Below are 26,266 nucleotides of genomic sequence, written 5' to 3'. Positions count from 1 at the left end.
CCGCTTGCCTTTCAAATAAATGTCTTATTTTTCACTCCCTAGACTGGACCAGAGTGCCATGTCCTCAGAGCCAGCAGTCAATGGAGCACCATGAGAAATGTGTATTTTCCGTTTCTGGCCAACATAATCTACCAATGAGAAGATTCTCCTGATGAAATGGCGGAGGCCACTGGTCGAGCGTGGCCATCCACTTTCTCCTTCATCGGAATCTGCGACATTGCCATCAGCGCAGATAAATGGCAGTGGTGTAATGTTTTAATCCGCAACTGACATCATCTCATGCAAATTTATTTAGGAATGTTACAATGGTTGAAAATATGATTGTATGAATAAAATATTTTTGAAAAATGTAAAAATGACACACCTTGTAAGCGATTGAGCTGAGGTCCTGTGCACAGTCCAAAATGTAGCAAAATTTTTTTAATTTGACTTATGTCTCTGCCAACTCAAATGTAAGCTTTGTGTAAATATGCATACCTGCATGAAACGCCAATTAAAAGGCACCACATGTGACACCACACACGCGTGTGCACACACTCAAACACACACTCAAATACACACGATCCCAAACTCTGCACTTTAATTTCATTAGACAACCACAGAGGAAATGACTAGCTTTAGCTTGTATTCAATGTAAAGACAAAATGGCGACCTGTGTTCGCCGAACACTGTTCGGTTGTTCTACTTGAAATGCTTCCGATAGGGATTTGGGTATACAGTAATCCAAATCACAGTTTCGTTTAAATCTTCACCTTATTACACAGCAGAATAATTGTAGTCTTTCTTTGAGCTACATTTATAAAAGTAACCTGTGCTGAATTTGTTAGTTTGCTTACAAGGTATTTTTGTGGGGCAGGAGGTATTTATCATGATCATACTGTTGACAGAATCTCAAAATGCACAACAGGAACTTGTTAATTATATGACGGCAATTTAAATCAGAGTCATGAAGAAAACAGCTGGTAACATACTGCGCCACAATGGACTGAAATCCGCAAGGTCCCCCTCCCCCGTGCGCCTTAAGTTTGCCAATGAACATCGACATTGACTCGGAAGTCCTGGGCTAAAGTGTGAGTGGTCAGGTAAAACCCAAGTTAAGCTATTTAGCATCTCCTTGACCAGCCATGATCGGTGGATGAAAAAAAAAATTACAAATCAGAGGATGATCCAAAGAACACTATCCCTGGTCAAGCATGGAGATGGAAACAGTGTTTGTTTGTTTTTTTCTGGAAAGGGTATAGGGCAAATTCGCTGTGTTGGTGGGACAAATAATTCATGTACTGTACTGTAACATACAGGGCTCTCCAAGAACAGCTAGCTTGTGGAGTGGCCAATTGTCAGCCACAAGACCCCAACCCAATACACAGCCTGTGAAGGGCGCTGAAGCTTTGAGTGTCCGTGTGGCAGGCAAGGAGCTTAAAGGATATGTGTTTCTGTCACGAGTGGGCCAAAATTCCTCCTGAGCTATGTTTTATGCCTGTGCTTGTCAACAACCATTTCAATCTCGGTTGCATACATTCGCTTTTACTTCGGGATCAGATACGGAATTCACTGAATAATGTCCCCGTGTGTGTGTGCGCGCGTGCGTTTTTATGCATTTCGGCTGTATGTTCCATCTATTAAAATATTGTAATTAACAACCATAGGAATCACAGACTTGATTTCTTTGTATGTGAGCCCGCTTACAAATTCAGCATGGGATCAAATCATTACATTCCTCCACGGTATATCGAAATTCCCTTCTGTGGATATGTGTGAATCTACATTTTCAAGAAATTGCTTGGGACCAGTTCAGGGCATACCCTGCCTACTGCCCAAAACAAACAGCTGGGGTAGGCTCCAGCACGCTTGCAACCCTCATGAGGATAAGCGGTTCGGAAAATGGATGGATGGATGCTTGTGACCCTGATTGAATTACTGTACAGTAGCTGGATTTTCGCATAAATTGGTGAAAATGTGTCTGGACCATGTCAACACAACTGAAACTAATTCCCCACAATTAACCCTTTCATACACCCTGTAACCTGATAACATGGGAAGCTGTCCACTGTAGTATCCACTGTCCCTTTAAGGTTTATGTAAGTATCTTTCCATATTTTTATTGAACGTGTATATACTGTATATTTACAGTGCAGAGTGACAAAAGATTTGGTTGTAATAGTTGGTCAAGTAGTAGTTGGCAGCAATAATTCAACCCAAACGTTTTCTGTAGTTTCAGCTCTGACCTGCACACCGGTCAGAATGGATGTTATACTTGAATTTATAACTGTTGTAGTTCAGCAATATGATTGAAATGCCTGATGGCAATTGCACATACCACTGCGTCTCAATACGCTAAAAGTCAAGTCTTGACTCCAGAAGGCAATGAATTTTCATCTGTTGAGGCTGGTCTGTTGTGTCTAAACTGTTGAGTGTTTTGTTGGGATAGGCACCTTTAAAAAAAATTAAACAATATTACACAACTCTTTTACTACATTACAATCCTATTTTTTTAAATAGGTCAACTTAAAATGAGCGCGAATCATGATATTATTAAAGTGAACTGTTGTGCATAAATTAACGTTTTGCTACATTTATCACAAATCACGAATGACTGTCCATTTTAAAAATCTGTTCCTTGAGCTTAAAAAAAGGATATTTATCAATATACATTAAATCGATTATGCTTTACGTCGTATTCTCGGCGAATACCCCGCCCCCCGAGCCAGTCTTCAACCAGCGTCGGATGCCGATTGACACTCCCAACAGATAGTGGCGGTAATTCACAGCAAAAGTTGCTCGGCAACCACCAAGTAACTGGAAGAAACCGACGACGATGACGAAGAAGAAGTGGTTGCGGAAGGAAGCCGAAAACAGTGCCGAAAGCCAAAGTTGGGCTGTTGCGGGGCAGCGCACTGAGCGCAGCTTTTTACCTTTTCGATCTGTGAAAACTCGAAGATTATTGGGAAATATGGATGAATATGGCGAAAGTGACATTTTCCAGCATTTACTTGGTGTGAATTTGGTGCCAAGAAAAAATGCAACTCACAGTTACAACGACACGTCTCTTGGTGATTTCTCAGGTAGGTTAATATTGTTGGGATTGATTTGGATGCCTTACGTCGCCGTGGTTGTCTACTGTACGCACGAGCTTCATTTTCGAGCGACACTAATCTGCGTATGCAGCAGCAGCCTTGTGGAAAATACTGATTTTTCCATTTTATGGCATTGTTAATTTTTCACGTGTCTACACGTCGGCCGAAATCGATTTGATTTGGGAAAACGTTGTTTAGTGTGTCATCGTTGTCTTTCCAGTGAAGACAATTTATTTGAAGTCGTTTTCGTGTGGTACGCATGAAAACCTGGGCTAAAACGATCATCCGGCCGCGATGCTCTATTTTACATTAACAAGTTCAATTTTCTTTCATCAGAAAATAATCGACAAAAATCATCATCATTTCAATCTCAATCATAATAATCGTGAATCTCTTTTTTCCCCCTGAATCGCCCAGCCCTGTCCGCAGCACTTGATCCTCAACCTCCTACTGCGTCACACGTGCCAACTGCGCATGCGCAAACTACGTGACAAACTTCTCGCGCACGAACATAAAAATGCATGCAAAACATGGAATTGAATTACATAATTAAATAAGAACTTTTTCGTTTGTTCTTGGCGCTTCTGTGTAATTGTGATTCAACGTGTGTGTGTGTGTATTTTTTATTTTTTTAGAAATGTGGTACGGAGTTTTTCTCTGGGCAGCAGTCTCCTCTTTGATCTTCCACCTGCCCGCATCTCTACTATCGTTCGTTGCATTACGGCAGCACAAAATGGCCCGCTTGATGCCCATTGCCATCCTCTTAATGGGCATCGTTGGGCCCGTGGCTGGAGGAGTTCTCACAAGTAGGTTCCGCTGCCTTTGTGACACTGATAGACTTTTCGATCTTAACTCATTCAGTACCAGCCAATTCTGGACCAAGTCTGAAGAGACGTTTAAAAACGTCTTTGGGAGTGAATGAGTTAATGAATGTGTTTTGTCCATAAGCATGATTAAAAAAAAGAGAGAGGCTTTTTTTCAGCTGCTTTTTGGCCCTAAAAAATGAGCAGGAACTTATTTTTGAAAGAACTCCATTGAGCAAAAGATCAGAGTTCTGAGTTAGAGTTCCTTTAATGAGAAAGGGCCTCCTTGGGGCTGGAGGAGACATTTTCTGAAAAAACTCCAAAATGTTGGCGTCGTTCAACTGGTCCACTGCCTCTCAGTGGTTTGTTGTTTTGTATTGAAGCTTCACAAAATGAATAAATCCGCTCTCTAATTCCAAGATTTTTGTGTGCTACTGATCACCTAAAACAATTGTGGGCCTGCGCAAAATATACCTGTAGCTTCACTGCGAGAATGGAGCGTGTAATATACCGGGTACTGTACATATTTCAAAGATGTCTAAGAAATTAATACTTTAATTACGGAATTGCTGGAAACACTTTTATCTGACTTCAAAAGGCTCCATCCAAAAGGAAAAGTCCATTGTCTGGAAAAATAGAAACCTTCATTTAACCAAAAGCAGAACCGTATGTTTGATAGCAGTTTTATCAGACGATACTGATACTAATACCACTTGTACCTACGATACATAAATTTCAATTAACACAGTGATAAATAATTCGAGTGGGCGGCCCGGTAGTCCAGTGGTTAGCACGTCGGCTTCACAGTGCGGAGGTACCGGGTTCTATTCCAGCTCCGGCCTCCCTGTGTGGAGTTTGCATGTTCTCCCCGGGCCTGCGTGGGTTTTCTCCGGGTACTCCGGTTTCCTCCCACATTCCAAAAAACATGCATGGCAGGCTGATTGGACACTCTAAATTGTCCCTCGGTGTGAGTGTGGGCGTGGATGGTTGTTCGTCTCTGTGTGCCCTGCGATTGGCTGGCAACTGATTCAGGGTGTCCCCCGCCTACTGCCCGAAGACGGCTGGGATAGGCTCCAGCACCCCCTGCGACCCTAGTGAGGATGAAGCGGATCAGAAAATGGATGGATGGATAAATAATTCGAAACAAAGGCCTTCCTGTGTATGCATATGATTATTCACCCACCAGTGTAGCACCAACTACTGGCAAGGAAGGCTTACAATATTTCAGATGGCTGGTATCGGCATCGTTAATGAGTACCCAATAATACCAATCAGGGCTGGTATCAGGCCGATAACTTTTATCGGTACACTCCTGTCCTATCCAGAGGCATTTGTAATACTAACTCGTCAATAAATTGTGTGTGTGTGGCCATCTATGAAAAAGTTAAATGTCATAATAATATCAATCGATATTGTAATATTCATCCGCCACCTGGCCTGCTTTCCCATTGTGGTGCGGCCCGAATTGAAATGTAATTTTCCGCGTGTGTGATGCAGGTGCGGCCATCGCAGGAGTTTACAAGGCAGCGGGGAAGAGGATGATCTCTCTGGAGGCTTTAGTTTTCGGCGTGGGACAGTCCTTTTTGATTCTTGTTATTTCCTTCCTCAGAGTGCTCGCCACCCTTTAGCAGCACGGAGGCGGCTGGCTCGTCCTCAGAGCTCGTCGCAACTTGCTGTGGCTCGGACAAATTCAGACACGTCGGGCCTTGGAGGTGCTCTTCGGATCAAGCCACGTCGAGCAAACTCAAGTGCAAAAAGTGAAATGCAGTACCTGGTCCGACTAGCCGTACTTTAGTTTGCAGGACAACATTCGCCGATGAGGAAATTGTGTTTGACGTTACCCAATAGCACGAACACATTGACACATCATATTTCACTTTTTCGGGGAACTCGGCATTTAAAAGTCGAGAGAGTGATTTCGAACCTCTTTTATTCTCAACAGAGGTATTGATGTCGTTTGTGTAAAGATCAATCATGATAAGCATGAGGGCAGCAGGCTGCTCTCTGTTGCCGGATTTGAGTAATATTTTAGATTGTGAGACGTTTTCACTCTCACAGGTCTCGTGTGCGTGATGATTTTCCTTTTGTCCCGAGTGTTTTTGTTTTGTTTCAGTTTGATCTTGTTGAAAAAATGCCTGGAGGACAGTCGGTTCAATTCGATCTCAAAGGCAACGGTTTTCAAAATAAATAATAAAGAGAAAATGTCCTTTATAGATTTAAAGGAATATGATGATGATTGTACTGATTCTTTCTTCCTCTTTTTTTTTTTTAACCCTTATTTTGTCACAGGGTTTTACTGTAATGATCTGACGACCGCGAAGCTCTTGCAGCTCCGAGCTGCCTCGCATCAATGCATGACCCACAAAAGAGCATTTTGGCTCATTTTTGACCAAATGGGAGTTCTATCATGTCGTCCACTTTGACCCGCTTTTTAAATCCCTTACAACGATCTGACATCTTAACTTGGCCTCCTCAAGATCTACCTCCAAAAACCTTGAACATGAATGTTTAGCATCAAGCGTGTTAATTTGAGATATTTATATTGAATGGGGGCTTGGTAAAGTCCTGGCAGGCTGATTGAACACTCCAAATTGTCCCTAGGTGTAAGTGTGAGCGTGGATGGTTGTTCATCTCTGTGTGCCCTGCAATTGGCTGGCAACCGGTTCAGGGTGTCCCCTGCATACTGCCCGAAGACAGCTGGGATAGGTCCAGCACCTCCCGCGACCCTTGTGAGGATGAAGCGGATCAGAAAATGGATGGATGGATTGATGTAGTTCACCTCAACCATTGATAATATTGTCCATGAAGAGTTACACACCTCATATATTTTGTAATAGCAAATCATGACATCATAATTTCATGAATGAATGACATTTATTTTCCTTGTTTCTGGACAGTCAATTTGAGCTGCTTCGCAACACAAAAAGTGGTGTCCAATCCTTAAACGATTTCTACACATTTTATTCGGGTACGAGTCTCAATTCAGTGATATCCTCTACATTGATCTAAACTAAACCGGAGGTGGCTTGATGTTTAGTTTTTTTTTGGGGGGGGGGGGGTCTGTTCGACACCTACACGGTGTAATCCATAATCGCAGGTTTTGGACGGGTGTGATGCTGGTTCACTGATTATAGCAACTGTGTGTGTCTGATGTTGCTCGCCGTGGTCCAAGGATTACCCCCTTGGGGTGCGAATGCTCAGTGGCATTGAAAATGAGACACAAACTTGCTCTGTGCCCTTTGCTTCCATACATGAGTTTACAACCATTTAAATTTTGTTGTTACTTTACAAGACGGGCCCTCCTGATTCCAATTTCGGTCTCTCGACGCAATGATGGAGGAATTGTCAGGAAAATCCGACTTTTCAGCCAGCTGCTGCCATTTTGATGTCAATTGCAGTCGGTTTACCTGATGCAAGGCGCACTCTCCGAAACGCTGTAAATAAACACGCGACAAAGCAAGGATTCCTTTCGGGGTGTGCACACTGACCACACTGCCAATGAAATAACAGATACACGTACAGCTCGGGTAGTCGAGTGGTTGTTCCTCAGCCCGAAGACTGTGGATTTGGTCCCAAACCGAAGCGTCCTTGAGCAAAAAACTGCACACAAATCTGCTCCTGGTGCTGCATCATTATGTAAATGAGTGCCAATACGTTTTGATCATGACCTCACTGCACTCTGGATTCCATCAAATTGTGGGACTGCGTGAATGAGGTGTCAGAAGTGCATCATACAAGAGAACCCCCCCCCACCCCCCGCCATTTACCCCGACTATGCATCGGTGGTTCCCAAAAGTGTGCCCACCTGCGACATCTCTCCTGATGAAAAATAATCACTCAAGAAAATTAAATTTGCATTCAAAACGTGCAATATCATTTGCAAAACAAATGCACGTTGCCTGATTAGTATTTTTTTTCCCAGTCACGTCAGGGGTTTTTTTTCTGTGTAAAACTTTTCAAATAGTCCATTTTTCGAGTACAGTTCAGTTGTATTTAACTTTAAGTAGAAAGAATAGGACACCAAATGTAATTTTAAGCTGTTTTTAATGTATTTAGGTACAATTATTTTACTTTTATGCATAATATATATATTTTTTAAACTCAGTACAGTTTGAATACTTAAATGCAGTGCTAATTTTCAAACTATTCACAATTTACAGTAGCTTGCAATTAATGTCTTTTTTTTTTTAAACATTTTTTATGAACACAACAATGTTACTGTATATTAAAGTTAATTAGAGTGGTAGTTGGAGAGCAAATTGTAGAATAATACTCTTTGAACATATATTTTTAACAAACACTTTCTCATATTTTAAATTGTAAATTAAATGTGGGATATGTTACAAAACCGACTGACTTTTTTTTTACAAAAGCATGACAAAAACAGTGTGCACTCTGAACAAGACTGTTCATTCACGTGAAATGTACAAACCTTTTGAAATAATTGGCCTCAGTTTCATTTCGCAGCGCAAATGAGACACACCATATTCAAGCACATTTTCATACTGAAACAATGATTTCACAATTTTTAAAAAATGCAGTATTCTGTTATCATGTCCATTGTGTCTCTAGACCAGGAGCATGCAACGTTTCTGAACGACCACGAGCGTTTCTTAAAAGGTATTTTTCACAGCAATCATTTGACAGTGTCGGACAGTGAGAGTAGGACAAATATACAAATACATGAGTAAAAACAAATTTTAAAAAATAAACAAATGTAACCAACACAGGAACTAAAAATGGATATGCACTGCAAATAGGCCCGTGTTAAAAGTTCCAATAACACCACCATCAAATAGTGTCGCCTCTGTCGTCAGAGATGTTCAATAAAACTGATATGTTATTAAAATGGAGTGTCACCTGCTGGACCCTGAATGTTGATTTGAAATTGACACTGCACCGTCACGAAATATTTTGAAGTTCACTGCTAAGAGTCGGGACAATTTCCTTCAGCATCATTATCCTCCGCGCTTTCAAGACGGAATCAGACTTCCCAAGGGTAGGAAAAACTCTCACATTGTGGCATTTGATGAAAATAATCCTCATTATTTGGTTTTCACTTGAGTTTTTCTGTTTCATATTGTTGAAAACGGATCACATTAATAGCCAATCATTCACGAGGCACTTGGCCAATCATGGGGTGCGTTCGTTAATACGCAGAGAAGTCGACATACATTTGGGGGGAAAGTGAGAATCGAGTGGAGTTTTCTGACATCAGATGACGTTAATCGATCTGAAGACTGTTTTGCCTTATAAGGTGCAATATTTGAGTGAAGAAATATTTTGATTGCACATCGTTTTTTGGGGGGAGGGCAATTGTAGCGACATGTCTGACATTTGCAACAAAATAAAACCTATCAAAATCACTCAGATATTCAGCAAGTTACGAGGTTTTAAAGTGTGCTCATGATGTACAGTATGTGTAACATACAGCACAGATGAAATTTCTTCCCTCTCAACATAAAACAAGAGGAGCCGCTCTTGTTTTGGAGTTGTTCTCCTTTTTTTTCTGTTTGTTTGTTTTTGGGAATAAATGCTTTTGTCTGGATTGATTTTTTTTCTTTCCCATTTTGTTGTGAAAACAGTGAATAAATGAAACATACACGGATCAAGGTGGCCCAAAAAGTATGCAAAACCACTCAACATCCAAACAGCCATTAGGTAACGAATGTAAATACATGATGAAACGTTTGGCGAACCACCTAAGTCCATACCTGTCAACTCATACGGTTTAGCCATAGTTCATACGGATTTTGTGGTGAATCTTACATATATGGCTGTATCGCACAAATCATACGGATTCTGAAAATCCCCCCCCCCCCCAGAATGGTGCTAGTCTACTCGAATGCTTTCATTTCCAAAGTAAATGTGAATGGATGCTGTAACTTCGAGCCGATGGGTCAGCATTTGGAGTTGGTGAAAAAAGTAACGCAGGAATACCACTCTGAACACAGTAATGCCACTAAGTAGAATGATGATTAGACATTAACCAGACATTGTATTATGGAGATCTACAATAAATATCATTGAAAATTTCGGGGGGTTTTTTTCTGCCGTTATTTTGACATATAAAATGCTTTGGTATGTTATAAAGGATTTTTTGGGTAGTTTATACAGGTTGGCGCTCCGAAAAGTTGACAGGTACAGTATGTAATTATCAAAGTGCGTTGCCACTATCTCCTGGGCGAAACACTTTGGAAGCGAATACCATAATGGAATGTTTGTATGTTATATATTATTGAAATGAATAGTGGGTTTTTGAAATGAAATGACCATTGAAAAATCAACACATTTTTACATACTATCCCTTTAAGATTGTGAGGCCTGGGTTACTTTGACCCACCCCGCATAGTGTTGACATGAACACTCGTTAGTGTTTATCTAAACACTCAGAAGTATCATGATTACTGCAATATCAACACTATATTTTGCTGTTACACTCTATTGGGTGTTGAAGATTGAACACGTTTGTAGATGTTCCACTTGTCAATGTGGATGCTTATCGATACTTCACCAGTGTTAAAATGAACGCCTGAGGTGTTGAATTAACGCCCGCAGATTTGCAGTGTGGACTTCACTTATCTAATGCTTTCAGTGTCGTGTGAGCTCATTGAACACCGATAAGGCCTCAAGTCTTGCTGAAGGACTCAAGTACTTCTACTGCGAATCAAACCCCTGACCTCCACCTGATCCATCTGTCAAGGTCACAATGAGTCAGGATGGCATCACTGGAACTGCCCAACCACAGCTCATAAACATCTACAATTTATTTACGAACAATTTTTTTCCACTTTTGCTCAGAGCCTGTCCTGAGTGACATTCGTATTCATATATGGTCATTGTGGAATTTCTAAAATAACACAATTGATATTTTACGACTATGCTCATCATTATACAGCATTATACAGTATATATATATACTGTATATATATATACCTGTATATACACACGCACACACACACAAAAGCTGTAGGCAGCTTCTGTGAAATCCATTCCTGTATGTCGGAAATTGTCATAGACTCATTGGAGCCAGAGTTCCATAGCATCTCTCATATATTACATAAGAGCAAATAACAGTGTCCAGACGCTTTTTGTGTTTCCTCTATGAACGATGCCGCTTGGTTACCACTCAGCATGCCAAGGAGGACTTTCCAGCTTTTATCATCTCTCTTTTGTCAATATCGCGGTGATTCTATAGCATCAACAGCTGTCCGAGCAACATTTTGAATTGCTGGGTACATCCTGCCAGCTCCCTCACCTTTTCACTCATTTCCCTGGCCGCTCCAGGTGACGGATATTGCAGCGCTGCCGTCTTTGTACTGATGACAATGTCTTTGAGCTTATTACAGAGGGTGTTGCTGCTCTGACCGACCTCGGCTCGAACTTCAGGTGACTTGGCCTGACGGGATAGCGTGTCGCCAATGAAAACCAGCTTGTGTGCGCTAAGGATGACAAGCTTGCTGTGAGCCACAAAGATCTTGGGCAGCTGATTGGAGTTGACGGCAGTAAAAAAGGCATCGATAGCATTGTTAATGGTTGTGAAGTTCTGCTCAGACTGCTCGAGGTAGAAAAGCAGAAGTTGTCGGTCGGCGTGGCACAACTTGGAGGAGACATTTTTCGTCAGCGTGTTGCCTTGCGGGTGAATCGGCGATGGAACCCAGCCGGTCATGTCATTGTTGATCGGTCGACTCACTTCCTGCTCTAGTCGTTCAAACTGTTTGATCTGTTGGAGTACAAGGGGAGAGTGTGATAGTTAATTACAACATTTAAACTAAACTCAGGGTTTGCAGTGATTGCAAACAACACACAATTTAAAATAGCAATCACACAACAGATGAGAGAATGCAGACCCCTTTCCTCAACACTGCACCACAAATACAGTGCCGGCAAAAAGGACTTGCTCCCTTTCTGATGACTGATATACATCAACCGGCGACGACCGCAAGGGAGCCAGCGACCACGAGGGACCCAGGAGACGTCCAGCCAGCAACCGCGAGGGAGCCAGTGATGACGGCGAGAGAGCGAGCGACGACAGCGAGAGAACCAACGACGACCGCGAGGGAGCCAGCGACGACCGCGTGGGAGCGGGAAATTCACATCCCAAAAACATGGACTTCCAACCCTTTGAAGATATTGACTATAAGCCATTCGATCCCGAGAACAATTTGGACCCAGACAACAACTTCTTCCAGAACAAACAAAGGGTAACAAACTCTGACTATTACCTGGATGAACAATTCAACACTAATATAAAATTGGAAAATGCACTTTCAGTAATACACTTAAACAGTAGAAGTCTCTATAAAAACCTCACAAAAATCAAAGAATACCTGACTAAATTCAATAAATTCAAAATAATTGCCATATCAGAAACTTGGCTTGATGAAGATAAAACAACTGAAATGGAAATAGAAGGTTATGAAATGTTTGCAACTAATAGGGAAAACAAAAAAGGAGGGGGGGTTGCAATATATGTAGACAAAGCACTTAAATGCAGTAAAATCGAGAGATTGACAAACACAATAGAAAACCTAATGGAATGTCTAACCATTGAAATACATAATAAAAAGGCATCAAATATCATCATAAGTTGCATCTATAGGACACCAGGATCATGTATTGACACATTCAATAAAAAACTAACAGATATGCTCAGTTACAACAACGATAAGAAAACACGAATAATATGTGGTGACTTTAACATTGACTTATTAAACCCAAATGGACACAAAAAAACAACCGACTTCATAAATACTATGTACAGCAAGAGCTTTTTCCCAGTAATCCTGAAACCTAGCAGAATAACAGTTGACACGGCCACATTAATAGATAACATATTTATAAATAAGATTGACCATAAAATGGAAAGTGGACTTCTCATTAATGACATAAGTGACCACCTACCTGTTTTTGCAGTTTTTCATAATTATTTTGATAGAAAAGCTAAGTCAACAACTCGCATAACAGAAATAAGACTAAGAACCCAACGCTCCACCGACGCCTTGAAGCAAGACCTAGAAAAACAAAACTGGACCGAGGTCTATTCAAACGAAGACCCAAATACAGCGTTTGAAGTATTTCAGTCTACCATAATCTCCTTATATGATAAACATTTTCCATTAACTAAAGTCTCCAAAAAGTATAAAGACCCAAGTAAGCCATGGATAACGAAAGGCATAGAAAACGCATGTAAAAAGAAAAACAATTTATATAAATTGTTTTTAAAATTGAGAACTGAAGAAGCAGAAAAAAAATATAAGACCTATAAAAATAAACTAGTAAATATTATAAGAACCAGTAAAAGAGATCATTATCATGCACTATTAGAGCAGAATAAAAGTAACACACAAGAAATATGGAAGATACTTAACCAAGTAATCAGAAATAGTCCTAAAAAAATGGATTATCCAGAGTATTTTATCAAAGGCAAAAATACTATTTTGGAAAAAACTGCAGAAATAGCAACTGAATTTAATGAGTATTTTGTCAACATCGGCAGTAACCTAGCAAAACAAATTCCTGATCCAACAAACGTGTTTGAAATAGATAGATATGTAGAAAAAAACTCCTCCACGATGTTCCTTACTGCTGTAAAACAAGAAGAAGTATCAAATATTATAAAAACTTTTAAAAATAAAAAGTCAACTGATTGCTTTAATATTGACATGACAATAATAAAGCAGATTATAGAATATGTAGTGCGACCTTTCACGCACATATGCAACCTGTCATTCAAAGCTGGTATCTTTCCATCAAAAATGAAAATTGCTAAAGTTATTCCAATCTATAAAAGTGGAGAAAGACATCGGTTTACAAATTATAGACCAATATCACTACTACCACAATTTTCAAAATTATTAGAAAAACTATTTTCTCGCAGACTTGATAGCTTTATACAAAAGCATGCGCTGTTAAGTGAGAATCAATATGGCTTCAGGGAAAAGCGGACCACCTCAATGGCAGTTATGGAGTTTGTGGAAGCAATAGCCACTAATATAGACAACAAAGAATTTACTGTTGGGGTTTTCCTAGATCTAAAAAAAGCTTTTGACACAATAGATCACAGTATATTATTGAAAAAACTAGAAAGATATGGCATTAGAGGTGTAGCTTATAAATGGATAAAAAGTTATTTAGAAAACAGATATCAGTACGTGCAACTCAACAATAAAAAAACTAATCAACTAAAAATCACTCACGGAGTTCCTCAGGGGTCAGTGCTTGGTCCAAAACTATTCATCTTATATATAAATGATATCTGCAAGGTCTCAAAACAATTTAAATGTGTCCTATTTGCTGATGATACAACTTTCTACTGTTCTGGAATAAATCTGAAACAGCTCCTGACAACCGTAGAAAACGAATTAAACAAATTAAAAAACTGGTTCGACAGAAATAAATTGTCACTTAACCTGAAAAAATCGAAGTTAATTGTTTTTGGCACAAGACCAATCAAACACCAAGCTAAAATTATGGTAAACTCAATTGAGATAGAAAGAGCGTATGAAACCAAGTTTCTCGGATTAGTAATAGACTCAAAACTATGTTGGAAGCCACATATCGATAACGTAAAAAGAAAAATAGCCAAAACCGTAGGGATCCTCTACAAAACCAAGGAAGTGCTAAATAAGAGATCTTTGTACACATTGTACACTTCATTATTATTACCATATATGACCTACTGTGTGGAAATATGGGGAAATGCCTGCAAAACAAACACACTCCCTATTCTCAACCTACAAAAAAAAGCAATTCGAATTATTAATAGATCAAAATATACGGAACCCACAAATCCACTATTTATCAAATTAAATACGATGAAATTTTATGACCTGGTTGACTTTAAAATCGCCCAATTAATGTACAAAGCACACAATAACCTGCTCTGCCAAAACATTCAGAAGTTTTTCGAAATTCGAGAAAGCAGCTATGATTTAAGAGGTACCAACTTATTCAAAAAACTCAAAACAAGAACAAACATCAAGCAAAGAAGTGTATCTATCAAAGGTGTTAATCTGTGGAATAATCTCGAAACGGACCTGAAAATGAGTAAATCGCTTGCTGAGTTCAAAAACAAATTCAAAAAAATAGTACAAACAACCTACATCAATCAGAGTTAAAATGATAAATTCAAAACATTAAATATAATGATAAATCAGAACTAAGTTGATAAATAGAGAAAGGTATATAAATATCCATTATGAATTTAAGAGAAAATTGACACAAGAGTGTCAGGGTGTGGAAGTATATAATCCCGATACAAACCAAAAGTTGTAAAAATATCACGGTTAAGGGTAAAGTATGAGCCTTAATGGAGACTTCTTTCTTCTTACTTTTCTGATTGATATAAAAATGATTTATTAGATACAATCACATAACAGGGTAGGACTAGATAAGTTTTTTACTTCTTCCTACTCCCTTGAACATAATAACTGTGTTGAATGAAGATTGATTTCTTTCTTTTTACTTTTTTTATCTACCTTATTTTCTGTCAAATTATTACTGTATATATGTTTTATGTTCAATAAACAAACAAACAAACAAACAAACAAACTTTAATATTTCACAAAAGTGAACTTTCTAAATGGATGGCATGGGTGTGTTGGGAGGGAACAAACCTTTTACCCTTTGTGGAGAAGAAATTAAAACAAACGCAAAGGCTCATCTTACATTTGCCAAGAAACATCTTTGATGAACACCAAAACCTTTAGAGAAATATTCTGTGTCCTGATGACAAGAAAAAGTTGAACTTTTGAGCATTCGGTTAAAATTTTAAAAAATGACATCAGTCAAACTCGTTGGGAGCAGTGTAATGCTCTGGTTCTGCTTTGCTCTTTCAGGGCCTGGATGGCTTGCTGTGATTAACGGGGCACAGAATTCTGCCGCCATCACCGTTTGCAAACACTTGATTTTAATGATTGCTGGCAAGGGTGGCACAACCAGTCAGTCAGGTTAGAGGGAAATTACTTTTTCACATATGTTTGGATCCCTCCTTGTTTAGTATTATAATCTTTAGAAGATGCACTTCACCACACAGGATATCTTGTGAGGGATATTTAAATATGATCTGATGCTCTGAAACATGTACCGTATTTTCCACACTAAAAGGCGCACCTAAAAGCCTTCCATTTACTTAAAAGCTCACTTATTTATTAAATAAGTTTTACTGACATGTGATCGTTCTGTAGCAATGTAGCGACGCGAGCACGCACACAAGTTCAACCAATCAGCGCTGACGCAAAGAACATTACACATCAAAGAGCTTTGATCTCTTTGAACAGCTCTGCTAGTTTAGCCACGACGAACAGCTAAGCTAGAGGAGTTGAGACGACACCACGCTCGAGGTCAGACGGACATGCTCTCCAGTCATTTTATATGTTTCTCTCCTTTTTCCTCTCTCTGTCCAAATATATACAGGTATATTTTTTTCTACCAACAACCGCTGTCCTGTCAACGTCTTCTTTCGTCCCACCAGGGTTTAGCCAGTGTGGTTATAAAGAGACCAAGAATCTCTTTAGCAACACCACTCAACAGCTATCTTCGCTGTTTCGTTTGTTCAAAGCTTCTTTGATCTGTGACGTGGGTTGCGTGGGAGATGATTGGTTGAACCGCGTGCGTACGTGCTCGCGCTCATGCGCGCACAGCAGAGAGCAGCGGACTATGGACTGCTGAGGCGCGGTTCACTCGAGTGGCGTTGGTACAGTTCTGTTGGTATTTCCTTGATCGTAGCGCCATCTAGTGGATGCATTGTAGATTGTGTCTTATAGTGCAGTGCGTCCAATATATGAAAAAAAAAATACAAAATAGGCCATTCGTTGAAGGTGCGCCTCATAATCCAGTGCGCCTTTTAGTGCGGAAAATACGGTACTTGGCTTTTTTTTCCCTATACCTGTGTTGCCTTTATTTTGTTATTTTGTTTCTGACTTGAGTTTAATTTTTGGATTTAAGCAAAGGAATCCCTGTTTTTGCTGAAAATGTCTGAATTTGGCGGGGTGTAGCTCCCCAACTCCTGTTCTGATTGACCCCAAATTTAAGATTTCGTGTTGTGCCATCACCATCAACAATTAGAGAAGGTTTCATGAAAATCAAAACCTGCTTGGTTGATTTGGCATGGAACGACCCCATTCAGTTGTTCAACTGCAATGGGGGACAATGTTATTTTCTTGACACAGCCGTTAACAAAAATAAAAAGATGTGTGGATATTTGGCCATTTCAAAGAGGTCTCTCACACACACGCACCTGTTGCTGCTCCAACTGTGTCTTGTTTTTGATGATGCTGCCTTTCTCCATCAGTTGTCTTTGGCTCTTCTCAAACTCTTCCTTACCCTGACAAAATAACACAAAGACCCCTCCTTATTTTAGTGGTCAAACGGTTGAGTGTTGAATGTTCAATGTTACATTAATGGTTGATTTAATATGTGTGACAATATAAATGTTAATGAATTAGAAGTGTGAGGCGTATCGTCATAGTTTCACATGGGTTAATGTTTGTAAAAGTTTTTTTTTTCCTCCAAAATCTTCTCCTTTCACTGAACATTATTTTAGTCATTTTACTTGTTATTTCTTGACTTTCATCTTGCATGTCTGTTAAGAAATGCTTTAAAATGATGTATTTTTTGAAAGAAGCACATTGAGTTATCTTGTGTATGAAATGCACTCCATAAATAAAGCTGCCGTGCCTTAAATTCTGTATGTTAAATGTCAAGGCATTATGATCATTGTAAGCTTATTAAAATGCAGATAAATCTCCAATTACTAGCAGTAAGTTCACACATCTCGACCTGTATTTGTCCACGTGTCAAACTGTATGTAATACAATGATCATGTCTGTACCTGGAGATGCACATAGTCATAATCCTCCATCCATCCTTCCTCGGTGGTCTCATAGGGTCTGTCAACACCCCCCTCTTCCTCTGCAGCAGCAAACTTCGGGGGCGAGGGTAAAGGTCGCGACTGAATGTTTACTCGCTCTCCCGCTTGATAGCTCCCACTTTCTGATCCTGTCACGTGGGAGCTAATCCCTCCTGGCAATGGAGGAAGCGGTAACTGTTGCTGGTGACTGCGTTTGAAGAGCAATGAGGCATTGCCGTGAAGAAAGGAAGCCAGCTGTTTGGCGTCATCTGGGATTCCACGCACTGTCATTACTAGCTGATCTAAGACATCCCCACCTGGTTGAGGTTTGGCGAGTTCTGTATGCAACCAAGAAATGGCATCTAAACTCTGAGTCTGCGCAATTAAACTCTGAAAGACCTCCTCCAATTTGCCCACCTGTCGGCCCAATTTGGTCTGCAGGGAGCGGTCGGTGGCCTGGCCCGCATTTGTTACGGCACCCCGGGAAAATTCGAGAAAGTCCCGGAGAGTGAAACACACCCGGTCAGTGGCCTGGTGAATGGCTGGAAGATTCCCCTCCAAGTTATCCGGGCTTCGCCAGTTGCTCGTGATGAATGACATCATTACGGAGACACTTAACTCAACGGCTTGTTGAAGGCGGGAAAGGCGCTCCATGGCCGGGTCCAGGTCTAACAGAAGGGGTTTTCCACTAAATGGGGCAAGAGATGATGAGAACAGCTCATTGTCGGTGACAGGGAGCATGTCCAAGGAGGAAGCCGAGTTGTTGCTCAGTGTGCTCCCTGTGCTGGAGGCCGAGAGCCGCTTGAATGCCCTGTGCAGCTCCTCACCTGGCAATTGGGCATCACGGGCGACCTGAAATTCATAACCAGGTTTCAGTGTCTTTACACAAAGAGACTGAATGACTGGAGTCAAGATACTGCTCAGCACGGTAATCACTGTAACGGAATGAGGAATGTGTAGACCAGGGTGGCCAAATGATTTGAATTGCTAACCGTTGTTTTCCCTGGGCGCCCTTACTCAACGTGACGGTACCAAATACCAGGCAGCCAACACAATCTGGAGCTGAACACGCTCAGGACGGTAGAGATGATCGTGGACTTCAGAAAACATCCAAAGCTGCCCTTCAAATGATCCAACTGCCCTGCGTCAACCATCAAGACCTTCAAGTTCCTGAGAACCACAGTCTCCCAGGACATGAAGTGGGAGGGCAACATTAACTCCTTCCTGAACAAGGCCCAGCAGAGGATGTACTTCCTGAGGATGCTGAGGAAGCAGGGCCTGCCACAGGAGCTGCTGAGACAGTTCTACACAGCAGCCATCAAATGAGTGACTCCATCAGAGTCTGGTTTGGGACCGCCACAAGAAAAGAACAAAATCCGACTGCATTCCAAACCAGAATTAACTGGAATACATTCACTTAGCACATCAATTAATCATTTCTCATTTGCTGTTCACTCTCTTCACTGAAGCAATGCCCTCCACTATATTTAGGCACTTTGCGATGTTTTTTTTTTTTTTAATTTTTATTGTCCACACAGTTGGGGGAATGTGCTAACCTAAGTGTCAAAGTCAAGGCCCGGGGGCCAGATCTGGCCTGCCACATCATTTTATGTGGCCCGCAAAAGCAAATCAACCATGTCAAGTTCTATGATGCTTGATAAAGTCTGAACCAAAACTTCTTTTTGTCATATGTAATCCACAATAACAGTTATTATTCTTGACTTCTGATTTTAAAAGTAGTTATTGATAAATTTATTGTGTGCTGTGTATGTAATATGTGGAGGGGATTCAACATTTATATGGTTTCCCAAAATTCATAACGGCCATCCAAGGCCATTGTAATGACAATGTGGCCCGCGACAAAAAATGAGTGCTCCATGCTTCAGGAGGGTCAATTCTGCAACTCTAAACTCAGGCAGATCTTGTACATTGAGAGGGCACCAAGGTCATTATAGTGAACGAAATGGAAAAGAAAAAATAACTTTTTGTTAACAAAATAAAAATAAATGCTTTTGGGGGAAAAAATAACAATGAATTGAAACGATAGTACAACTTGCGTTTATAAAACTAACTAGAATTACGGTAAAAATGTCCTTTGTTTTCATCTTTGTCAATTAATACATTTAAAAATCGTACATGAGATTTTGGAGTTGATTTTAAATACCGTATTTTCCGCACTAAAAGACGCACTGGATTATGAGGCGCCCCTTCAATGAATGGCTATTTTGTAAAAAAATTTCATACATTAGACGCTTCGCATTATAAGGCGCAATCTACAATGCCTCCACTAGATGATGCTACGCTCCTTCCATTCAACTCGAGAGGCGTCCGTTCAACTTGAGAGGCGTTCATGACCGCCGCCTCTGAAAAACGTAAATTAACTATTAAATGAAACTATGAAAATAGACAATAATGCATCAAAACAGAAAATCAAGCGAGGAAATCACAAAATAAATTCTATGTCAGAATTTATTTTGTGATTTCCTCGCTTGATTTTCATCGTGGTTTCATTGAAGTAATAATTAATTAACGTTTTTCAGAGGCGGCCATGAACGCCTCTCGGGTGGAACGGAAGAGAAGGCACGGAGACGGACAAAGACGTGCGTACAGTACCTGTATTTATTGAGACTGTGAAAACCATTAATAAAGTCTGTGTTTAAAAAAAATAAAACCACAACCACAGCTGTCCGTTTTTCAACAAATACAGGTGCATCTTTGTCCGTCTCCGTGCCTTCTTTTCTTCCGGTCAACTCGAGAGGTGTTCATGACCGCCTCTGAAAAACGCATTGGCATTTCCTTGATTGTAGCTCCAACAGTATGATCAGATGTCAGTTGTAGTTATTTATTCCTTTGTTGTGTATTCACAAATGATGAAATCACAATATAAATTCTGTAAGGGGGAGCGGGGTATAGAATTTATTTTGTGATATCCTCGCTTGCTTTTCAGTTTTGATGTATTATTTTCCATTTTTGTAGTTTCATTGAAGTACTGTAATCGTTACTTTACGTTTTTTGGAGGCGGTCTTGAACGCCTCTCGAGTCGAATGGAAGAAGGCACGGAGACAGACAAAGATGTACCTGTCTTTGTTGAGACTGTTTTAAAAAGTGAACACCGCAGTGCTCCTTTTTTCGCAGCTGCAACAAAAACCCTATTTATTAAAGCAGCGACACAGTTCACTGAACCAACAGGAAGTTATAACATTGGAAGCATGTCTCCAGGAAGGAGCCATCTTGGAGTCAATGTATTACTGTAATGACCATACACAAGACGCACCGGATTTTAAGGCGCTCGGTGAGCTTTTAAGAAAATGGAAGACTTGTTTAAGATCACACAGTGTAATTTGGGTGGCATTTTATTTAGTATTTTTAAATCATCTTTTTATTTTTGACAATATCTGTAAATTTAGTTTCCTGCTTTTAATTGTGAATGCATACTTGATGTTTTTAAATGCTGCTGAAATTAAGTGCTGCTTGACGAGTCTATATTGTGTTAATGTACGTATATGACGTCACTGAAGGCCTAAGGTTGAAATACACGGCCCGCCACTGCCCTCAACCTAAGTAAGCTCATGTCTGTTCGCCAGCGACCCTGAACAGATAAGCGGTAGAGAAAGTTGCTGGCTAGGTCTGTGCATCTCTTACCTGTGGCGGGACATCGTAGATATTTGTGCATTCGCTCTCTCCTCGCTCCTCTTGCTCTCTTGGGATGTCATAAACATCCAGGGCAGGTTGCCCTCCATGGTGCACGCGAGCTGGAAAATTGTAGATTTCCTCGGCCAGCTGGTTAACTTTATCTCTTCCTCTGTGTTTTTTGGTGAGTGTAGGGGGTGGCACATCGTAGACATTTTCATCGTGCATTACATTTGGTTTGTGATCATCATTCGGACTGCTATACATGTACTGCCCGGGAAGAGTGAAGGCTTGCGGTTTCTTGTTGGACAAATGGGAGGGCACATCATAGGTCTCCTCTTTTATAAGTTGAGTGACAGAAACTTCTTTACTGACTGTGGGTGGGAAATCATAAACCTGGAAAAATGAGAGAATATCTTTTAGAATCATTCAATACATCATTGTCAAATTCCTAACTTTAATGGGTGTTCAGAAAAACAATCTCTGCTTTTCCAACATTAATGATAGCGAAACAGGTTGTTGCGCAATCTTTTGATGCAATAACTTATATCAAACATTGGTTGTGGATTTGGGCTTCGAGTCCAGCCTATACTGTACTAGAGAGTCTCGCAGTGGTCGGCGCAAGCAACAAAATAAGTTGAAAATGAGTGACGTATTACCGTACAACCCAATGTAATGAGGAGATGGCAAAACGGTGTCAAAATGTGAATACCACCTAACCCTAGTACAGCAGTATCTCACAAAAAAGTGAGAGTGCACTACTCACATTTTTGTTTTCATGTGACAACATTGAAGAAATTGCTCTTTGCAACAAACCCAGTTCACGTGAAGTTGTGATGTCATATGAAGCATGAATAAAAACAGAATACAATCATTTGGAAATCATGTTAAACCTATTCTTAATTGAATGCACTCTGAAGACAAGATATTTAATGTTCAAACAGATTAACTTTATTGCACAGTATCAGCAAATCCATCCAAATCCATTATCTGATCCACTTATCCTCACGAGGATCACACATACATCCACATTTGTTCCATATTTTTCAAGAAAATGGAGATCCTGAAGCTCCAAAACTTGACGTGACAGAGAGAAACTGCAATCTGTTTTGGATCACGCACCCAAAAATGTGTTAAAAATAGCTGCGAGACCTTGCTCAACAAACATTGTGTTCCCCAGTGTGCAGTTTGTGTAACAGTGTAAATTTACCATCACCTAAAAATAACACACAGCACGTAACGTCTTAACCACTGGCAACAAAAATGAGTATATCCTTAAATTAAAAATTTCACAATTGGTCCAATTTTTCAATATGCCTTCCTTGGTGTCATAAGACTAATTATTTTTACTAGGTCTTTTGTGAATTGCCGAGCAAGTGTGCTAAATTTAAAAACCTTATGGTGAAGAAGTCAATGAGGTGAGGATCTGAAAAAACAAAAACAACAACTGTTGCAGTTCATAAAGATGGCTTCGGCCAAGATCCTGGAACTGAACTGCAGCACAGTGACCAAGAGCACAAAGCGTTTTAACAGGACAGTTTCCACCCAGAGCAATCTTCACCGTGGTCCACCAAAGGAGTGCGGTCCACATCTCAACGTTTTATCGCTCATCCAGTGGTCGTCTTTGGAAAACAGACATTATGAGTGCTGTCAGCACTGCTGCAAAGATTGAAGGGGTGGAGGGTCAGCCTATCAGTGCCGAGATGTGCTACACACTGCATCAAATTGGTCTGGGGATGAAGCGTTTTGAAAAGAATTCCCACAAACAGCTTGGTGGGATACAAGCATACAAAGGACAATGTTTACTGGAAGCATTTCCTGTGGTCTGATGAGACTATGATGAAATTATCCTGTTCAGATTGTGTCGAGGGTGTGAGATGGCAAAGATGTGAGGAGTACAAAGCAAATGTGTCTTTCCTACAGTTAAGCATAGTGGTGGAAGTGTCATGGTCTGAGGCTGCACGATTCCTGCCACCACTTGGGAGCACAGTTCACTGAGGTAACCATGCATGCCAAAAATCTAAGTACTGTGATACACTGAAGCAGAGCATGATCCCCCTCACTTCAGGAAACTGAGCCACATGGCAGGATTAAATCATTATGATGACCCCAAACACACCTTCAAGATGACCCCTGCCTTGCTCAAAAAGCTGAGGGTAAAGTGGATGGACTGGTCAATCACGCCTCACAATCTAAATCATGTTGTGCAACTGGAGGGTAAACTCAAACAGAAGGCGGAGGAGCACAAGATCGTGAACATCCACCACGTGATAGCATCATACGATACAATCTATTTATTTGTATCGTGCTTTCACAAAAAGTGCAGCTGTTTCCAGATTTGCTCTTTCCAGAAGATTTAACATGGGCGAATGGAAGATGATTTCATACCCAAGAGGGTTTAATTAAGGCAGCACTAGAAATTACAGGTGGCCCCGATAAACTATTGACATTTGGGCACAATTTGGACATTTTGATTTAGAGATGAAATCAGTTTTGTTCCCAGGAGTTTAGACGTTAATGGTGTGTCATAACATATTGAGAAAAATGTGTGAAGTAATAAATAAAACACATTTTTCAATGAATAAATGAATGCATGAATGAATACATGTATTTGTGTCATGTGTTGTGTAGGTGCTCTCAGTTTCTCTCAATTGTGTGCTGATTCAGAGATGCAGGGGATGCACGGACGGGTAAGTCTGGAAAGGGTTGTCGCTCCATGGCCGGACTTGCTGTTCTGTTGTCTGTTGCCAGCGATGGTCGGTCGCCCAACAAACAAGAGCGAGACAGAGGTCGCACTGCAGAGATGGCTGTATTTATGGCACTTGATCCCTAAGCTCGTTGAACTCAAGATGCTTATTTTCCCTTAACTATGTATTATATGCGCTATGTTTGCTACTACACAGCCGTGTACTGCTTCGCACACACATCATTTCAGTTTTTGCCTCTCAAATGGCTGATGAATATTCAGGATGAGGGCAGACTCTTATCGTCCGGAAAACACGGTAAGTATAAACTGACCTGTGTGTTGAATATGTCACGGGTGGGAGGCACATCATATACATCCTGCTGGGTTGAAAATTGATGTCTGAGTGGAACATCATACTGATCACGATCTGGCTTCACTGTGTCATAGACATAGCCTCCTTGAGTAGCAGAAAGACCCTGATGAGAAAAAAAAGATGTTTGAATGTGTCAATAACAAATTATTGGTGACAAAGGGTTTATAATATGGCCCAATAAATCGGAATTTTTTTAAGTCCATGCCGATTCCAATATTTGAAAAATTAAAAATCTGATAACCGATTAATTATTTACAAAAATATATAGATATAAAATGAATAAAATACTTTTTTTTTCATCCCTTAACGCTTACAAAAATAATAATATGAATTACTGGCAGAACATTCGACTGTTTTACTATACATTGTGCTTGATTATCCAATTTAACAACAGAGAGAAAATCTGCAAAATAGGCAGATTTTTCCTTTTTTTTAATGTTTATTTTTGTGTTGCGGGGGGGGTGGGGAAGGAAAATATTTCAAGGTCATATTGTCTTGTTTTGTAATATATTCGTGGAGTAAAAAAAAACTGATTTTTGTGGATTTTAAAACAGTTAATATCGGCCAATTAATCGGTCAGGCCCTACTTTATAATACCAAATTTGATGGAAAATGCATGATGATGCATGATATCCATATTTTTTCTGTGGCACTTCTCCTTACTAGGGTCGCAGGAGAGCTTGAACCGATGCCAGCTGATCTTTGGCCAAGAGGCAGAGGGTGTATGCAGGGGTGGCCAACCGGTCAGAGACTAAGAGCCAGTTTTTTTACTGTGTTACGGCAAAGAGCCACATCATACACGTGGGCAAACAAACATCACTGCATCCCTTCCTGACACACACGCACACACACACACACACACACACACACACACCTCTGCTCAGCCATATTTATTGATGATTGATTCAGTCATCTGACTGGTTGCCCTGTATGTCAATCATGTAACGTTAATCAATAAACGGATTGCTGATAGGCTAATATCGTAAATTCTGCTGTACATAGCGCTGTTGTTTGAATGTCAGCGCCACCGCAGAGGCGTTTTCGATGCTTGTCATGTGAAAGCCCGGGAGCCGCATTGAACCAGCCAAAGAGCCGCGGGTTGGCCACACCTACTCTAGTGCAGTGGTTCTTAACCTTGTTAGAGATACCGAACCCAACCAGTTCATATGCACATTCACCGAACCCATAATGAGTGAAAAATAATTTTTTTTTACAAATTCAAGACATACAAAGCAAATTTATTAAAAAGAGAAAAAAAACTGATCCCTTCAATAAAATGTGTTAATTGTGCACAAAATGAACCAGCCAGTGATGGCCAAGCAGGCGTATCATAACTAATTGACATGTTGAGTCGGGTGTGCCTTAACCTCCATGGCAGAGGCTCCGTCGAACCCCTGAGACCGATTCACCGAACCCCTAGGGTTCAATCGAACCCAGAATAAGAACCACTAGAGTCTAGTGGTTGCCAGCCAAGTGCATGGCAGACATACAAGAGACAAATGACCATTCCCCATATTGAAACCAAACCTTTACGCTACTGTAATGGTTTGCATTGCATTGAATGGAAATCGGTGAGTCATGCTTCAAGAAAGAAACACTCGGATACTATGTTTGTTGTAACAGAGCTAACCCAACATAAAGGACACCAGCTAGCACTGTGTCAGTGTATGTAAGTAAATTTCATCCCTCTGAGATTTCAACGCCACTGACTTCGCGGCCTGTGCTCCCAAGCTGGTGACAACGTGGCTCCATCGGCCCGAGTCGGTGGGGCTGGGACAGCGGTGTTGCCACCACTGTTCAGTGAAACAAATACCTTCCCACACATCAAAATAACAGAATAAAAACTAA

General features: G+C 40.5%; 3 protein-coding genes across 7 annotated transcripts in view; 2 read left to right on the top strand and 1 right to left on the bottom strand.

Annotated features, from left to right (window-relative positions):
* ppp6r3 (protein phosphatase 6, regulatory subunit 3) overlaps nt 1–1,643 on the top strand; it is a 65,338-nt gene extending 63,695 nt beyond the window's left edge. For all 3 annotated transcript variants that reach the window (XM_086108333.1, XM_086108332.1, XM_086108331.1), the window contains one exon: nt 43–1,643. In XM_086108333.1, coding sequence (XP_085964459.1) covers nt 43–94 — 52 coding nt within the window. In that variant the 3' untranslated portion in view covers nt 95–1,643. The remainder of the gene's footprint in view (nt 1–42) is intronic.
* A 1,192-nt stretch (nt 1,644–2,835) lies between these two features.
* Nucleotides 2,836–6,107, top strand: tmem170a (transmembrane protein 170A). The gene is made up of 3 exons (XM_086108783.1): nt 2,836–3,062; nt 3,710–3,880; nt 5,375–6,107. Exons 1-3 carry the CDS (start codon nt 2,951–2,953, stop codon nt 5,503–5,505), a joined length of 414 nt encoding a protein of 137 aa, XP_085964909.1. The 5' UTR covers nt 2,836–2,950; the 3' UTR covers nt 5,506–6,107.
* A 1,797-nt stretch (nt 6,108–7,904) lies between these two features.
* bcar1 (BCAR1 scaffold protein, Cas family member) overlaps nt 7,905–26,266 on the bottom strand; it is a 28,152-nt gene continuing 9,790 nt past the window's right edge. For all 3 annotated transcript variants that reach the window (XM_086108780.1, XM_086108781.1, XM_086108782.1), the window contains exons 3-7: nt 24,378–24,521; nt 21,372–21,755; nt 17,712–18,581; nt 17,118–17,204; nt 7,905–11,600 (exon numbers count right to left, since the gene is read on the bottom strand). In XM_086108780.1, coding sequence (XP_085964906.1) covers nt 11,070–11,600; nt 17,118–17,204; nt 17,712–18,581; nt 21,372–21,755; nt 24,378–24,521 — 2,016 coding nt within the window. In that variant the 3' untranslated portion in view covers nt 7,905–11,069. The remainder of the gene's footprint in view (nt 11,601–17,117; nt 17,205–17,711; nt 18,582–21,371; nt 21,756–24,377; nt 24,522–26,266) is intronic.

This window comes from Hippocampus guttulatus, chromosome 4, assembly GCF_054856545.1.
Source record: "Hippocampus guttulatus isolate MCC_2025c chromosome 4, RoL_Hgut_1.0, whole genome shotgun sequence".
NCBI lineage: Eukaryota > Metazoa > Chordata > Actinopteri > Syngnathiformes > Syngnathidae > Hippocampus > Hippocampus guttulatus.
Note: the sequence above shows the minus strand (reverse complement) of the source record. Positions and strands in the feature narration are given on the sequence as shown.

Bases quoted from the DNA above. Each gene is read 5' to 3' on its own strand.
- tmem170a (XM_086108783.1), top strand. From the start codon at position 2,951: ATGGATGAATATGGCGAAAGTGACATTTTCCAGCATTTACTTGGTGTG. The intron at 3,063-3,709 runs GTAGGTTAATAT...TTATTTTTTTAG, and splicing joins GTCTCTTGGTGATTTCTCAG to AAATGTGGTACGGAGTTTTT. The intron at 3,881-5,374 runs GTAGGTTCCGCT...TGTGTGATGCAG, and splicing joins GGCTGGAGGAGTTCTCACAA to GTGCGGCCATCGCAGGAGTT.